The 17,748-nt window shown below is 49.8% G+C and overlaps 1 protein-coding gene across 1 annotated transcript; it reads left to right on the forward strand.

Annotated features, from left to right (window-relative positions):
- The first annotated feature begins 3,633 nt into the window (after window positions 1-3,633).
- LOC132333929 (transcription factor SOX-3-like) lies at window positions 3,634-5,480 on the forward strand. Its single transcript, XM_059859507.1, has one exon. It carries the CDS (start codon window positions 3,704-3,706, stop codon window positions 4,661-4,663), a length of 960 nt encoding a protein of 319 aa, XP_059715490.1. The 5' UTR covers window positions 3,634-3,703; the 3' UTR covers window positions 4,664-5,480.
- The last annotated feature ends 12,268 nt before the right edge of the window (window positions 5,481-17,748 follow it).

The raw sequence follows: 17,748 nt of genomic DNA on the forward strand, positions 1-17,748 counted from the left end.
CGAGCTGTGTTTTGGCGTGACACTTAAATGGAGAATAAACCAAAAAAAATCTCCTAACGACCTTCAGCTGTAGAATCGGCCTTAAATGGCCCATTTAGTAGCCACATTACCACGCTGAAAACTTCTGGGGAGGATGTGAATGCCAGCCTGAAACAGGGATCACGTGAACTTTTATCTTAAGCATCGCTAAAAGGCTGGACATTTTCGGAGGATCAACCTAGAGAGGGTCATCAGGGTCCAAACGAAAGGGGCGCCCAACTCCCTTGTCTGGGCAAATTTCGACGACTACTCCTCGTTGATCTCGGTCGGGAATTAGGCTGGTGACCAAGGGGATGTTTTAATAACAGGATTAGACGGGGCCGAGTCCGTACATAGACTTATTCATTAAAAGCCAGCGATCCTCCCTGACACAGTTCCAAGATTCCCTCGAGCTCTTCTGGAGCTGTAATTAACATATATTAATGGTTCTTTCTTATTAAGCGTTGATCTCGCAGAAACCCCAGACAGACCCTTTCAAACGGCCCTTTTCAATCTCGGCGTCTCTCTCGAGTTCGAGTTGGGTTGTGCTGTAAACTCCTTATCTCTCCTCACGCTCCTTTGTCACCCAAATAAATAAATAACAATAATAAAAGGCTCCTCAGCCTTTGACAACTGTATTTACACGACCTCAAGTGTTCTCCCGACCCCCACCAGACACACGGGGATTCTCTCGTAGTGAATTTAAGAAAATGGCTCCAGGCATCAGGTTTATTGTGCCGGGCTGGGTCCCCTCCTGCTCTCTGCCCCTTCCCTGCCTCCCGGCAGCTCCGCAGGCTCCGTCCCCGTTCCCGGGGAGCCGGCGGAGGCTGGAATTTGCTGCCAAGGGGGTGCTGGAACGGGCTCTCAAAGCGCACTGCGGGTAACTTTGGGGACAGCAGCTGCTCCAGCGGGCTCGCCTCCTTCCTCCTGCTCCCCACGCCGCCCCACCGGCGTTTGCAGGGCAGGCACAAGGAAGGACAGAGCCACAGCTGTCACAGGTGCAGGGTGGCCGCGGGAAGGGACTCCTGGTGGAGACCTGCGAGCGGCGACAGCCCCGGGCAGCAGCGTGCCCGGGGAGCTCAGCCGGGTCCCGGGCACAGCCCTGAGGGAAGGCGGCTGCGGGCTCCCCTCTCCTCTCCCCAAATCCCAGTCGAGCGTTTGAGCGCACAGCGCTGCCGCCGAGGCGGGGGGATTGGAGCGCGGGGTCCTGCTCATCCCCTCTGGAAATAGCAATCAGCCGGATTTTGAAGTTTTCCTCAGAACATGTGCGGCGTGGGGAGCCAAGGGTAGCGGGAGCGTTACAGGGACCTGTGAAGTCTGAAATCCATCAGTCTGTACTTATATTTTTATTCAGTCAGGTTCAGTCATCTTACAAGATTAGCGTTCAAGAGAAACGTATTGGTTTGAAATAATATGGACTTTAAAAGTGTTGAAGAGCTTGGCTTTTAGAGGAAAGAAAATCTCTAATTTGAGACTCAGGCAGTTCAAAGACGAATTGAAAGACAAAGTAAGAGTCAGAAACTTCACGTTCTAATATTTATTTAAGCATTGACGGAAACACTATTCAGGGGGATTTGAGAGCGTCCTCTAATTCTCCATACAGCCCAATTTTTCGTTGCACCCCAGCGTGTCCAGTCCCTCCAACAAACGCTCATATAAAGAAATATCAAAGTATTGTCAGGATATATGTCAGTCCGATTTCCTGACAGCCTGGCAGGTCTTAAACCTCGACTGGAGGAGCCAAAATATATTAAGGTTATTTTGTTAATTACAACCGCTTTTCGAATATATTGCAAAAGTTACACGCGAACCACTCCCTCCTGGAACAACCCTTCCCCTGTCACCCTGTCCCCTCGGGCTGCCAAATTTTGATTTTGCTCAATACACCAGCAGCAAACCAAGCAAAAACCAAAGCTCTGACAACACCATAGCCGGTCGCAAGCGGGATTTATTTCCCCTTCGACGTTGCTTAACAGATCATTTTGTCAAAAAAGAAATCCGTGCAAAACGAGCGAGACCTTCTATTGCTAAATCCCAGCGGTGCTCACTTCAACCCCCTCCACGCACCGCGCTGTTTCCAGCGTCCCCCCAGTGCCCGTGCGGGCTGCAAGCAGGGCCGGGAGCTCCGCATCCCCGCCCTGCCCTGCAGGTTTCCTCCTCCCCGTACCCATTACCGTCCTTACACTCGCGGTCTTGTCTTTGGGGTGACCCCGGTGCCCGCCAAGCCGGGGAGCTGCGGCGGCAGCATCGCTCCTCGCCGGCCGCCCAGGACGGGAGGGGAGGCTCAGACACGTCCGCACCTCAAGGCCCCTGACCCTCCCCGGCGCCCCTGGAGCACTTTGCTCCAGGCCATAGCGGCGATGCTGCCCGCATCCTCCTGCAGGGAGGCTCTCCTGGAGCAGCCTGCGGCTCGCTTTGCCTCTCCTGCCCCAGCGCTCCCCAGCCCGGAGAGCCGCCCGGCTTCTGCAGACGGAGCTGGAGCGGGGACTGCGGGAGGCGCGGGGATGGGGCAGCCCAGCCCAGCCCGCCCCGGTGGAGAGCGCTGTGCCCGCGGTGCTCCCAGCGAGCTGCCGGCCCTGTCCATGCAGGTGCGGTGTCCGTGCCTCTGGCGAAGGAAGGGAAGGAGAGGTAAAGGGAGCGGAGGGAGGGACGGACAGGGAAGCCGATGATTGACAGCTCAAGTGGGCGCCGCTCCACTCACATATCCGCCGCCAAAGTTTTCTTTCACACGGAGAGAACTTTCTGTTGCCATGAAACTCGGGGGATTCACGAGCGCCGTCCCCTCTACCCCCCCTCCTCTCTTTTGGGGCAGCCGAGTGGAAAAGCTCAAGTGGCAGCGGGGTGGGTGTAGGTGGGGATAGCCGGGAGTGCCCGGCCGGCAGCCACCCATCCCAGCCCCGCAGGGCAGCCCCTCGCCACGGACAGCCGTGCCCGATCCCAGCACGGCAATGTAGATTCTCCCCCAGGCGACAGCTCAGGAGTGGAAGAGTTTAGCCCATCCATCCTTCCCCCGCCCCTTTATCCGCTCCGGAGGTGCGTCGGTGCAGTGCGGGCTCATTCGGTCTGCGGGCAGCCTCTCCGAGCGTGGCCCGGGACCGTGCATCCACCCGGGAGCCCCAAACCCCTTTGTGCCCGGCAGCCGCGCAGCTCCGCCCCGCTCCTCCTCCCCGCGGCCCCGAGGGCACCCCCGGCCCGGCCGCAGCTGCGGGAGCCGCTCTACCCCGGGGCAGGTGCGGGGCCAGGGGGCTGCGGGACGCGGCGGGAGGGGCCCGGCACCCGCGGCAGCGGCATCCCCGGGCCCGGGTCCCTCCGCCCGCCCCCGGCCGGTCCGCTGCCGGCGTGGGGCTGTCGGGAACCGCTCGCTGATTGGCCGCCGCCCCCTCATTTATAGCCCGTCAATCACGGACCCCCGCGATCCCTGCGCGCATCGCCCGCTGCCGCCCGCGGGAGCCGCTCCGCACAGCAGCAGGTCCGCCGCCGCCGGCACCTCGGGGAGCGGCACTTCTGCCAGGCACCGAAACTTCCTCCTTCTCTCGTGGCAGCCGCCCAGACAGGTTCTTTCTTTTTTTTTTTTTTTTTTGTTTTGTTTTGTTTCTTTTTTTTTTTTTTTTTTTTGAACTTCCTCTCCTCGCTCGGTGCCCGCCTGCCCGCCGCCGCCCTGGCGCACCTTTTACCGGCCCCGGCCATGTACAGCATGCTGGAGACGGAGATCAAGGCGCCGCAGCCCACGCAGGGCAGCACCGGGGGCAACCCCGCTCCGGGGAGCACCGGCAAAGGCGGCGGCGGCGGCGGGGCCGGCAACGGAGCGGGAGCGGGCTCGGACCAGGACCGGGTGAAGCGCCCCATGAATGCCTTCATGGTGTGGTCCCGCGGGCAGCGGCGGAAGATGGCCCAGGAGAACCCCAAGATGCACAACTCGGAGATCAGCAAGCGCCTCGGCGCCGACTGGAAGCTGCTGAGCGACGCCGAGAAGCGGCCCTTCATCGACGAGGCCAAGCGGCTGCGGGCCGTGCACATGAAGGAGTATCCGGATTACAAATACCGGCCCCGGAGGAAGACCAAGACCTTGCTGAAGAAGGACAAATACTCGCTGCCCGGTAACCTGCTGGCCCCGGGCGGGGGCAACGCGGTGAGCAGCCCCGTCGGGGTGGGGCAGAGGATTGACACTTATGCCCACATGAACGGCTGGACCAACGGGGCTTACTCGCTGATGCAAGACCAGCTGGGCTACAGCCAGCACCCGGGCATGAACAGCCCGCAGCTGCAGCAGATGCACCGCTACGACATGACGGGCCTGCAGTACAGCCCCATGATGTCCACGGCCCAGACCTACATGAACGCCGCCTCCACCTACAGCATGTCCCCCGCCGCCTACGGCCAGCAGCCCTCCACGGCCATGAGCCTGGGCTCCATGGGCTCCGTGGTGAAATCCGAACCCAGCTCGCCGCCTCCGGCCATCACTTCCCACTCGCAGAGGGCCTGCCTGGGAGACCTGCGGGATATGATCAGCATGTACCTGCCCCCCGGCGGGGATGCCACAGACCCTTCCGCCCTGCAGGGCAGCAGGTTACACAGCGTGCACCACCAGCACTACCAGAGTGCCGGGACTGCCGTGAATGGTACCGTACCACTAACTCACATATAAACTTGGCTGCTCCGGACGCCTCCCCGTCCTAATCCCTAACCCCACCACCGCTCCCTGACTACACCGGGACGTACGGCAGTGTTGCTCGGCTTAGCAGACTTAATACTAACTCTGGAGAAATTTTAAAAAGGAAATCCGTTAGTTGTGTCCTATTATTTTTTTCCTTTTTTTTTTTTTTTTTGGTACAAGAAATAATATTTGAGCAAGTTGTTATTTTAATAGAGCACAACTCCTGCCTCCTAGAAGCCGCTGTGAAGTTTTCAAACCACGGCAACTCCTTTCCTGGTTTCGGCTAGGTTGGGCACTGTTTTATTCGCTTAAAAGTTTTTAAAAGAATCTTTCATCTTCCAGTTTGATTTCTAGCGTTGCAATGACATAAACAAAAACCGCGGGCTTTTGTTTTTAAACTCGGTTGTTCACATAATCGCTGTGGTTTATTAAGTGTTTTGTTACCGACCCTCGCTTGGTTTCCATCCACAATCTGTAGCTTCCACGACTTTTTAATTTTGAGGTTTTATTCCTTGAAAAAGGGGAGGTGGGAGAGAGCAGAGCTGTGCGGGTCGCAAACGCGTTTGTTTTATTTATAGTAAGTTGTATGTCTTGGTTTTTCTTAAGCTGTAAACTTATGTAAATGGGTTTGTGAATTTTACTGTGAAACATGTTTTGACATATCGGATAAAAAACGTTTTAGTTTTGTTACCGGATTCCTTCCAAAAAAAAAAAAAAAAAAGTCATCGAAATACTCCTTCCCTGTTCCTAGTCCTCGTTTGCTTCCTTCTTCCAAACGAAGAGAGATCAATAAATTTTCTATCAGGCACGTCGGCGGTGTCCGGGCGCTTTGTGCGGGGAGCGCGGAGCGGGGCAGGGCCGAGACCGATCGCAGCCCCACCGCCCGCTCCGGCAGCTGCCAGCGCTGCTCGGCTGCGCCTCTCCGCCTGCCGAGCCCCGGGCTGTGTTTTGGGGGGCGGGAGAGGGACAACGCGGACCTTGGATTTGGTTTTCTATTCAAGTGAAGCGGGAGCCGGGCCGGGGATCGTCGCTGCCGGGGCTGGCGCTCTGCGAGCCGCGGCCACTTGTTGCCTCTCGGCCCGGCTGCCTTCCTTCTCTCGGCCGGCGGGGAGCGAAGGGGATTACGGCTCCGCCTCGGCTTGTTGTGTTTTTATTTCCTTTTTTTTTTTTATTTTTTTTTCTGTCAGGAGGATTTGCCTAGATACGCCAGGTCATCTAAAATATTTACAAAGGTAAAACCCGTTGGGGAACTCTTAATTAGACTCCATTAAAAATGAATGGTTACAGGAGTCCCCAGAGGAAATAAATAATTCAATCTTTTCAGTATGTTTGACGGAGTGCTTGGAGTCCCGGACAACTTTTCTTTCCTTTCCCTGCCCATTTTATATCTTTTTTAGTTAATTATTTCTTAGGGATGTGCGTTACTCGTGGCTGCACCGCGGAGTCCCGGGGCGGCCGTCGGAGCTGAGCATCGCCTCTCCCTCCCTCCGAGCCCTGTTCTGGCCGGGTCCCCACGTGTGTCCACGGCTCCTGGGCAGGGCCCTGGCTCCGAGCTCGCCGCTCCGCAGCGCATCCCCGCTTCGAGCTTTGCCTGTTCCCGCCGCCCCTCTGCTGCTCGCCTTGGGACAGGGGCAGAGGGACCGCGAGGGCGCTGCTGGGCTTTGGGTTTGGGCACGGGGAGCTGCCCTGCCACCCCTTTACCGACAGCGGTTTCGGGGTCACTTTGCGCCCCTTGGCTGCCCGGGCGGTCTCATCCGCGCTCCTTCCCCGCCGCTTCCCTCCCGGCCCGCAGCGGGGCTGCTCCTGCCTTCTCTGCCGAGCGCGGCCGGGCTCTGGCAGGGCTTCCCTCGGGCTCTCCCGAAGGGCGAGGATGCTCTGCAAAGCTCCCCCAGAGCCCCGTTCTCTGGCGGGGGTCCCGGCTCCTGGCCCCCGGGGAAGGGGCAGCTCCCGGAGCGGGTCCCACAGCGGGGCAGCCCCAGGCCCCGCTCGCTGCCCCCGGGACGGGCTGGGGGATCACCCGGTGAATGGGAACCCAGCGTGTTTCACACCCACAGCTCCATTATCTTCTATAAGGTTTCTGGTGAAATCTGGCGAGCCTGTGGCGCTGCCTCTGCCTGTTTGTGCTGCTGTCCTTCAGGTAGGAGCAGGAGAGTATAGTAGCTGGTACCATGACCTGCTAGTCCTTGAGGAGAAGCAGATCCATAAATAACCTGGAAGTCTGAGAGAAGGTGGTAGCATCAGCAGGGTTAGTAAAGCACAGGACATAGGGCAGCAGCAGGGTGGATTTCATCTCAGCTGGACTCAAACTGCTCCCCAGTGCTCTCCAGAACTGGCAGTGCCAGGACAGCTCTCAGTGAGGAAGAGTGAAATTCCCATTCCCTGAAAAAATTCTCCCTCCACCTTCCCAGGCAGGTGTGCAGGTGCAGGTCTGACAAAAGCCAGGGCTCCTGAGCAGGTGAGCAGCTGCCAGCACTGGAATTGTACTTGGTGTCTTCAGAGTCAAACTGCAGCTGCATCATTATAAATAGTTGTTCTTTACATCTGAGTTGTGTGGAAGTGGATTCTCTGCCATGAAAGGGGAGAAACACTGGTTTTTTCAGAGTTTGTAGTATTCTTAGGCTCAAGTTATCCTTGTTTGGCCTAAGTCAGGGCTGAAGGAAGAGTCTGTCAGCAAGTTCCTGAGGGGTCACAGAGAAATAAATCTCTCTGTATAAATGTTTCTGCCTTGCTCCCTCTGGAAGCTCCTACCAGTGGTTTGGCTTAGGGCTGCTTTTCCTGATTTACTGGTTTTGAGATGTCCAGGTAAAATTCCCAATGCTGTTCTCAGCTTCCTGGGCCTAAACTTCATCTCAAAGTTCATAAACAGTGGTCAGAGCTTGTGGGAAGGGTTCTGGACAGGCCCATGGAACCCAGCCTTGTACATTAATGATAAATACAGATACAGCCTCTTCTTCCATCAACTGGAGTGCTTTTAATTAGAAAGCAAACAGCATAGAGGGAGACATTGCCTGAAAGACAACTTTTTTTTCCCCCAAAGAACAGTTATATCCTTTGCTTGGGCCCAGGAGATTTTCCTCCTGAGCAAATGCAGAAATGTGTTCTCTTCAGATCTGATGTAAGTTTGTTTTACTTGTGCTGAACTCCATTTTTAAATTTGCAGGGTATCTGGCCCTTGACATCCCTCCAGCATGCATGCAGGCATTAACTCTAAATGCCTTTTGAGCACTGCCCAGGCAGGATTTCCTTCCCCTGCTGGTGTGGGAGAGCTCAGAATGGAGCCATTAACATTCACAGGTAAAGTTCCAAACTGAAGTGCTGGGCTGTTGCATGTGCACCATCAGCAGCAGCTCTTTGCACAGTTAAAACAACTCCAGCCTTATTCTACAACACCCAGGATAAATGCAAGTGCACCCTTTATCTTTAGAGTGACAGAGCACTGGTTCTGAAGAGGTTAATGCTGGCATAAAAGTGTAATGACAATATTTAGGCTTTTATTTTAACCTGGTTTTGAGGGGAAGATAACATTTGGTGCTGCTGGTTTTTCTAAACTCTGTGTATTGGGTTACATTTTTCTGGTTCCTTCCTGTGCCAAAGAACTTCAGAGTTAATTTATTGCAAAAAAAGTTGGTAAGTAAAAATACTTCAAGTTATATTTTTGAAACAGTGAGTAAAGTATAATAATTAGCAGAGGAAACTGTGGGTATTTTAAGAATGATTTAAGGATATATGTTAAACTGCATGCTTTTGTATTTCTGCTATTTCTGTGCTACAAGAAGAGATGAAGACTAAATTCAGGAAAAGCATTGGGATAGACACTTAGTGAAAACATTCATAAATTATCTTTTTAGCTGTCCCATCTCAAACAAGGGACTAAGAAAGATACAAAGATACTTCTCAGGAACATTATTAGCAAGACAGGAACTTGTCTAACCATCCTCCAAGGCGAAGGGAAAGGATGATTTCTCAGGAATGAGCACACCTGAAATGTGAAGCTGGGTGATGCTCAGGGCTGGAATGTTGCTGCTCTTCTCCGTGCCTGCAGAAGTGAGGAGCTTGATTTCTTTTCCACTTACACAGACCTTGATCCCAGATTTCCTGTAATCATATACAGTTTATTCACATGCTGCAGATTCAGATTATTCCTATGGCAAATTCCATCACTAAATTCTGACACAACTCTGAAATAACAAAGAAAAAAAAATTGAATCAATTTCTTTTATGATTTCTCAAGGAAGGTGTGGATAGCCATCATTTCAGATGTGTTTGCATGGGCCTATTTATTTAGTGGTTAATGCAGATTTCCAGAATAGTTATCCACATACTTCCCTGTGACAACTTTTAATTGATGCCACTGGATGAAGCAGTCAGAGCAGCACAGTGACTTTTTCCCAACAGAATGTCCTCAGGATGAGGAATTAATTATTCTTTGCTGCAAATGCCATTCACAGCCAGCTTCTTTGTGATGCTAGTCAAGCAAACAGGATTTCAGGTTTGTTTCTTCCAAAGGCATCTTCAGAAGCTCAGTACCCCTATTAAACCTCAGTTTTCCAGTTTAAAAAATATCTCTACCTCCCTAGTGCAGGAGGGGAGATGGCAAAGCACCTGAGCAAACATAAGAGAGAGCAAGAGAAATGGGAGAGGTCACAGCACATCCATAAAAAGATGTATTTATACCTTCTCCATGATGAAAAAAAAAAAATTGTGTACCACAGTGTTGTGCTCATCTTTATTGCTGTCTCTGAGCTCAACTGTAATATATTTATATTTATTCAGGAATACACCAAAATAAGACTAATCAGAGCATGGTTTGGCCTGGCTTGAAAATATTTGTGCTGATATCAGTGAAGCCTCTGATTCAAGTCCACATGAGGGAGAAGAGATGGGGTTTTAACACATCCCGTGGATCTTGTGGAAAAATCTGCACTTTTTTCCATGCTTTGGCCATCCCATGCTGGGGGATTGGTGCAAACTCCCCTGGCTGATGGGGTGAGGTGTGAAACACAAACTCCTGCATAAAATAAACCGGGCTGCCTCCAAAGAAATGCAAAGTGAGCCGGGCTCTCAGAGCCCCCATCCCACCCCAGCCCGTGAGGATATTCCACGTGCACCCGGGGGCTCAGAGAGCCAGGCATCCCAGGGGAACAGCTCAGCAATAAGAGGGAAATTAAGCAACGTTCAAAACTTGTGAGCTGCTGTCATTTATCTCTTCTGCAGCTTCTGATTGAGATTCTGGCCTCGGTGAGCTTTTTCCTTTGTCTCTGGGGAGAATATTATGCATCTTTTCTATGCAGGCCATAGGAAATAGTAGAGCAGTGATTGCACCGAGCCTTCAGGATTTCCCCTTTGTACAAGACTCAGCTTATTCATTTCATGCATCATTCACAGCTTGCTGTGCTGATTTCAAAAATTCTATACATCCACTCAAAGGGGAGAGACACAAAGGGGAGAGACAGAGCAGGGTGCTGGACGTGCCTTAGGTGCAGGTAATGCCATTTGCAGGGGAGCGAATCTTGAAAGTCAATGGGAACTTGGCCCATTCAGAGTTCAGGGTAAGACACTTGGCATTGATTTCGTTTTCATTGTGCTGCGCTGCCAAGGCAGAGGAGCTTCTCTTCCACAAGGTTAAGGAAAGATATTTTAATCCCAGTCATTCTTTTCTCTCTTATTTTTCCCTCTCCCTCCCTGTTTTTTTTTTCCCCTTTCGATTCACTGGGCAGTTTTGCTTTTACAGCCTGTAAACAACAAGTGTAATAGTAGGAATTCCTTTAAAAATAGCAAGTTATACTTTCATAATTAAGCAAAAATTTCCTTTCCTTTAAACCTGAGTCTGTTAAACAGGTGAACATTTGTGAAACAGGTGTGAATTTTTTATGAGCATACCAGAGCTGGGATAGTAACTGAATTAAGTGTCATGGCCCTAAAGTTAAAGGAAGTAAAGGAGCTGAATTTACAGACTCTGGCAGACATTTGAACCACGGTAATTCTGTGCAGTTTTCCAGGCATTCAGCAGGGCTGTGTGAGTGGCTGCAGGAAGGATTAGCCCTGCCTGTGTTCTCTGTCCTAAGGACCACTGAAGTTTCCTTTGGCTTGGATGATGTTGTGCCAAGCATGGAATACTGTAATAAACTTTTTTTAAACTATACCAAAGTAAGGAGATCAACTCTTTGAAAGCACTTTGCTTCCTTCTGCAATAACTCTTCTGCTCTTCCCTCTAGATTTCAGACCTTACTTGTATCAATTCTAGCCAAGAACAAATGCTTTGATTTGAAAGTCTTGTTTAAGCAGGGAGGAATAACTTTGGATTAATTGTTAAAAGCACTAAGGAATCTTTTGGTGTTCTTTTGTTCAGACAGCAGTAAAACAAAAAGATTATTGAAGAGTTTCAGCTGCGGTGGCATGGGCAGATCTGGAGGTTCTGGACTAGGAGCCAGGGCTGTCTTGGCCTCTAGCACAGGGCTGTCCATCTGTGCCCTGGAATTATTTTGATTTCAGTGACTGACAGGCCAGTTCATGACAGGACAAGGCTTGTGAGCTGCACAGGGAAGCACAGAGCTGCCAAAACCTGGCACATCCTTTGGACTTCCTGTTACATGAAACTATTCCCACAATTGTTTTCTTTTCAATTATTCAAGAGAGGACTAGAATTTAGGCCAGCCTAAACTGAACTGAACAAGTGTTTGATGAGGTCTTGCAGTCCTGTGCCTGGGCTTGGGCTCTGCTTGGCTTCACCTCCCTCCCCCATCCTGCCAAGGCTCAGAAGCTGGCTGTGAACACAACCCCCACACCCAGGGAGCACTGACCATTCACTCCTATCTTCTTTTGGGGTGAAATCATTCTCACTGGACTGTCACAATGCCAGCCTGGGGAAAGAGCCCAGGGTGTGTTTTGATAACCTCAAGAAAGCTAATTTCTCCTCACAATGAGGTTCCACCCCTTCTTTCCAAGCAGAGCTACTTACCTCTAGCTCCCATCAAATTAGAGTTTCTCACAGCTTCACACCAGAATTCTGATGCTGCTGACAAGATGTGAGGATACTGCCAGAGCTGGGCGCTGTACCTTGCTCAGGTAGGACTGCAAGGAAAGGAAGGAGGAATGAAGAGAAACACTCTCCAGGAGGGAGCTACAAAGGCTCTGGCAGACTTTTGGTGCTTGATCTGCTTCATCCTCAGTGCAAAGTAGGCAGATGTGCAGCAAATGTGCTTTGTCTGTGTCCACTTACAGGCACATATAGTGAAGTGAAGCCAGAGGTTCTGTACCAGGGTGGGAGCAGAGGAAGGACAGTGTGATGCTGAAATAAGCACAAATTAACTGTCTCTGAAGTGCTGGGTGGCCACAGCACCAAATTCTCTTTTGATTCATGATGAGGAAGTGGCTGAATGTGGGCCTTGGATGAGAAGCAGCCCATGGGGTCACCTCCTTGCTGGGTTTCCAAAATGGGATGCCTGAGCTTGTTGTCAGTCCAGGAGAATTGTTGTCAATTACAGGAGAATTCCCAGAACTGCTCCTAATAAAACCACTGCCAGCCATAGGTTTGGAGGCTGGCTTGCCCACAGAACAGACCTTTATTGTCAGGGAGATACAAAAGCCAGGGTTCTAAGCAGAGGCCTGAGCAGCTCAGGTGGGAGGGAGAGGGTTTGGGTTTACCTTGCCCACTAAATGAGAAAAACCCCACTTGCAAATGGGGGGCAGGTGACTTCAATAAACTGCATCACAAAGTTTGTTATAAAGATAACCCTGGAGCACTTTTAGGCTGGGAGCTTTTCAGGGGAACAAGTCTGCTTTTTCCTCAGCTTCTGAAGCTTTAGGTGTGATTTTGATGATCACATTCATCTATCTAAGCAGGTTTAACCAGAGTTTGTGCCTGCCTCAATTCCAGCCCAAAGGGAAGTGTGGGAAAGCAAATAGTGACCTGCAGCATGGGAGGTGAGTGAAAGCTGTGGCTCTGTGAGATGCTTTGTTCCAGCTAAACTGAGACCCTCTGCTCCCCTTTGAAGCCTGCTCATGAGCTGCATTGGTGCATGTGGAAAGGAGGACTAGGGACAGGGCAGCAGCTCCAAATCAGGTTTTATGGTTTAATCACAAACATGGGAATCACAGGTGTACAAAATGGCATTGTGACACAAAACACCAAGAGAGGTTTTTCTGAGTCCATTTAGGGAAGGGGCAAATGTAAAAAAGGAGAAGGATACAACTAATGGAGATGGAAGGGGAAAGCCCAAAGGTAATGGGATGAAAGGAGTTTATCACCTTGAAACATGTGTGTTTCACTTCTGGGGATTACTTAAAACTGTGAAGGAAACAATGCAATGTTATTTTGTATTTAAAATAATCTCCATTTTCTGTGTCTCATTGTTACTTTTTCAACATGCACAATGTGGCCAGAATCTTATCCTTACCTTGAAGTGTGAGCACAACAGCAAAAGCAGTTGTAGCTAATGAATGAGCAGGAACAATAGAGATCTGCTGGCATTTGTCCCTAAAATCTCTGTGTGAAGGGGAGGATGGATGGGGGAGCTTTGAGAGGGAGCTAGCCCAGATCTGCTGAATTTTGATGAGGATTTTTCTAGTTTGTCTCCCATTCTGGTTGGCTGCATTATTATTTATCTCATCACTCAAATTGTGGTAGGTGCTGCTTGCCTTGGAGTATGAATAACAAAGCTGTTGGGCTCGGTAGAGTTCACTTATGCAGTAGGAGAGAATAATTCTCTCCTCTCCAGGAACTGCTGGGTAAAATTTAATAATCTTGGCTGTGCCTTGGTTTAGGGAAAAGGATCATAATAGTGCCCTCTGACCTTAAAGTACAGAAGTATTTAAAAGTCAGTGAATTCCTCCTACATTCCCTTGTATCCCTGCAATAACTTTTCCTGACTATAGGGCATAAAAACTAGTTTAATAATTGTTGGATCAAGTAATAGAGAAATGTATACCATCAGGTCTGCATGTTATCCCACAGCTGGTGCTGCCATGGCCTCACTGTTTAATAGCATTGTTCATATTCACTGTTAAACTGAGTCTGGAGAGGGAATTTAGTAACAGCTTTCAGGTAAAATTTGACTAATCCTAAAATAACAACATTCTCACCTGTCTGAGCAAGTTCTCCTTCCCTGGACCCAGTGAAGTCATCTTCAGGCTGCAGTATTTGTAGGATCAGCTGTTAAATGTTTGACAGCATTTCTGTTTCAGTGCCCTTAAGTACCCTCAACATTTAGAGGCTCCTGAGGTAAATGGGAAGGAGAAGAGAAAACTCCCTGGTGCTGAGGGTTCTGGTGACTGAGTGTTCCAGGGCCAGCTGGGGTCACTTTAGAGCCAGCAGGCAGGAAAAGTGTTTTTAACACGAAAATTTAGACCATCTCAAAATGCCCAGGCACATCTGAGGTCGTTGGGACCTGTGGGTTTCTGTCCTTGCTGGCAGATTTCACAGCCCATGACTCACTTGTCATTTACTCTTCAAGGATCTCCCAGATGTCCTGGCTGTGCAGATGTCCAGGAGGGGTCTGTGCTTTTTAATGAAGGAAAATTAATCAGGGAAGGGGAAGGTGAGCAGGATGTTGATGCAGTTTTCCCAGGTGTGTGTCTGGACCAGCTTGGCACCCACGGAGAGCAGGTGGAGAAAATTGAGACCTCACTTAAAAAAAAAAAAAAAATTGCTTAAGAGGTCTAAAAGACATTCTCAAGAAACATTTAAAGAGGTGGGTACCAAGGTGGGTGTGTGAAGGAGTGTGGGGTGACCACTGAAGGGAGTCAGAAGTCTGCATTATACCTGAAGGATGCAAAAAGAAAAACTCGTTCTGCTGGGTGGTGGCCTGTGACACAACCAGGAAAAATGGGAGAATTTAGTGCCAGGGAAATAAAAGGCAGGTGTGCAATGCTCTTTCCAGGAGTTTTCAGATGCTTTAGCAGGACTGTGAGCTGTAGAGGAGAATCCTGTGTTGGGAGAGGGGGAGATCAGTGTTTCCTGCCTGTCCTTCATTTGTAAAAGAATTTATTTTCTCTGACTGAAACATCCCTGATCTGGTGTGTTCCTCAATGTTAGCCTGGGAGTGCTATACTAGGAAAGAACTTGTAATTTGATTATGATTCTGAATTTTGGGTGGTTTGTTTTTGTTTTTGTTTTTTTTTTTTTTCTTCTGTGAGATCTCCAAACACTTTGCAAAGGAATCAGTGCAACCCAGTTACATAAGGCAAATGTCCAGGGGCCCCCAGCCAGGCAGGGGCAGAGCCAGGGGTGATCCCTCACCCCAGAGTGATGCTCTGCCCACTCTTTGGAATGGAATTTTCCAAATGGGCCCTGTCTGCAGCATTTCCTTGTGCTGATGGTGGAGCTGCAGCAGCCCTGGAGGGAGGGAATTGCTCCCAGTTTTCCCCTTACACCTCTGCTGAGGGTTCCTGCCTTTAGAAAGGGAAGGGTTCCTGTGCCAGCTCCTGGGGCACTGCATCCTGGCCTAAAGAAATCATGGTTTCACATGCTCTGGGCTACTTCTGCTAGAGGGCTGGCAATCCTGCTGTCTCATGTGGCTTTGTCACTCTGGCAGAGGGACAGTAAACAGTCATCTGCTTGTTTTCCATTTTTTCCCAGTGCAGGCTGTCACAGCTAATCCAGGGAGAGTCAAAGTTAATTTAAAGATGCTTTTCCTGCCCCCAGTAAATAACCACACCTAAATATTTGCTTTAGTTTCACTAAAAATAAAACCTCTACAAAGTTTTTTATACTTTTCATTAAACAGAAAAGGCAGTGGATGAGTTTTGTAGTGAAGTATACTGAAGACAAGGAAAGAGAATGGGAATGAAAGTCTATCAATGTTCCCTCAAAAATTTCTGCGTGATGGGGGTTTGCTTTGAGTTCATTTTGTTTCAAATCCATTCTGTGGTGAGGTAACTTGTAGCTGAGTTTGCTGCTGGTTTGATGCATCCGTTGAATCTACTAGCAGCTGCAAAATTCCAGGAGCCTGGCCTTTTCATGATTCAGTGACCATGTAATTGGCCATGGGATTTATTCAGCCTTTTCATTCTGTGACCCTTCCCTACAGCATCCTCCCCAAACCCTCCTGGGTTAAATTCTGTGCCTCTCTGTTGTGCACTCTGGGTGAAGAGCTCACAGTTTCAAACCCGTTTTCCCTGCATATACAGCAAGATAAAATATCATATTAACGGCTGCCTGCTTGCTGGCGTCGCTGTTGAAGCTGAGAGTCAGCAAAGTGACTTTAAAATACACTGAACTGGGCCTTTGTGAGCACAGGGCACTGGATTTGCTCTCTGTGCCTGCTCTGGAGTCAATCAGATATTTCTGCACCAGAAAGGAGCGCAGAGAGACAAACAGCCCAGCACCTCCTCAGCCTCCATCCTGAAAAAGTCTTAAACTTTGTAAAAACTGATTGAATCAGCTAGCAGCGCTATTTGGGGAGGTTCAGCCGTTCCCCCAGCTGCCTGCTCTTTATCCGCCCTCTGGCTGGAGCTGTGGGTGTGGGAGGAATGCAGGATTGGGTGCTTATCTCCCCATCCTGGCCTGGCCGCTGCTTGGGAGAGGGGATTTGCCTGGAAAAGGTTGCCAGGGGAAGGTCAGCTCTGCACTGATAGATGTTGGTGGGGAAGAGAGTTTTTGTGTCGTTTAGATTTGTCTTAAGCCCGTGTGGTGGAACTGAAAAGCGATATGGTCTTAATTTCACTAAAAATAAAACCTCTACCGAGATTTTCATACTTTTCATTAAACAGAAGAGGCAATTTATGTGTTTTATGTGCAGTAAAGTATTCTGAAGACAAGGAAAGATAATGGGAACTAAATTCCATCAGTGTTCCCTCCAAAATTACTGCATATTTTCACATGCACGATGTTCAGTAAGACAGCTGGACCTGGGTGACAGCTGGGAGCCTACTCAGAGGTTATCACTTGTTGCTTCTGGCACTAATGGTGAAGATTTGGATCTCTGTTATATATTTTGGCATGGAAAAACTAGTTCTACAAAGGTGTGGCTGAAATAAAAATTCACTGTAGGTTTCACTTCCAAGGGCCGCTGGTGTGGCAGGATTAGAGCTGCAGTGTCACCGGGGTAACTCTGCAAAAACCACCAAAAGCACCTCTCACCTGTGAGAATACAGCAGCAGGTTGTTCCGTGAAAAAAGGGAGAAAGGCTGCCTTAACATATCCTTAAAATTTAAATTGAATAAAATTCTTGTGGAAGTGAGGTTTTTTTCTTAAACTGATTTTTTTTCCCCCCCAGAGCAGTTAAGCTGTGCTATAGCAGTTGTTGGCTGATATTTGGAGGGGTAAAAAGTGTTTTTGCCATTTATTCAGATAAAAAAGCCTTGCCAGTGTTCCAGTGAGCAATGAGAGCTACACGGTGGGGGAATGAAGAGTGGCAAGAAAGAGTTTTGCTTTTTGGTGTGGGAGAAAATTGAGACCACAGCTTTTCTTTTCCTTTTCAAACAATATCTCAATCCTATAATAGCTCTGGACACCCTGGTTCGTGGCATAGGAAAGCTCAGCTGCAGTGTGAGGCTGGCTCAGAACAGAACTCATGAAATACAGCTGTATTTCACCCCGTTGGGTGAATTTTCTGCATTTTTGAGGTGGAGCTCGGGGGTGCCAGAGTGCCCCATCAGTGACAGTGGCAGGGGGTGGCATCCTGCATCTGCATTCAGATCTCAACTGGCTCTGCTTGCCCACTCGCATTCCAGGCGGGAATGACCCCAAAGTACCAGGAATGACCCCAAAGTGCCCGGCAGGCTTCGATCACCCCTGTCCCCCGCGGTGCCCAGGGTCCCTGCGGTCCTACAGCATACCTGGGCAACGATCAGAGATGCCCGTGATTAGGAGTGGGTGATTGGGCAGAGAATTACAGATTATGCAGACAGAAATTCACAGCCCGACTGCACAAAGAGAGGGCGGCTTCATGCACAGAAGGTGACTTAGTTTAGTGCTTTACTGAACAACTTGTGATAAATGTCATTTTAGTAATATCCTGTGACAGGCTATCTTTTGGGGCTTTTTTCTTTCTTTTATTTTTTGTTTGAGGTTTTTTTTTCTTGGTTTGTTTGTTTTTGATTTTTGTTCCACCCCCCACAGAATACAGTAATTCAAG

This window comes from Haemorhous mexicanus, chromosome 14 (genome assembly GCF_027477595.1).
Source record: "Haemorhous mexicanus isolate bHaeMex1 chromosome 14, bHaeMex1.pri, whole genome shotgun sequence".
Taxonomy (NCBI): Eukaryota; Metazoa; Chordata; class Aves; order Passeriformes; family Fringillidae; genus Haemorhous; species Haemorhous mexicanus.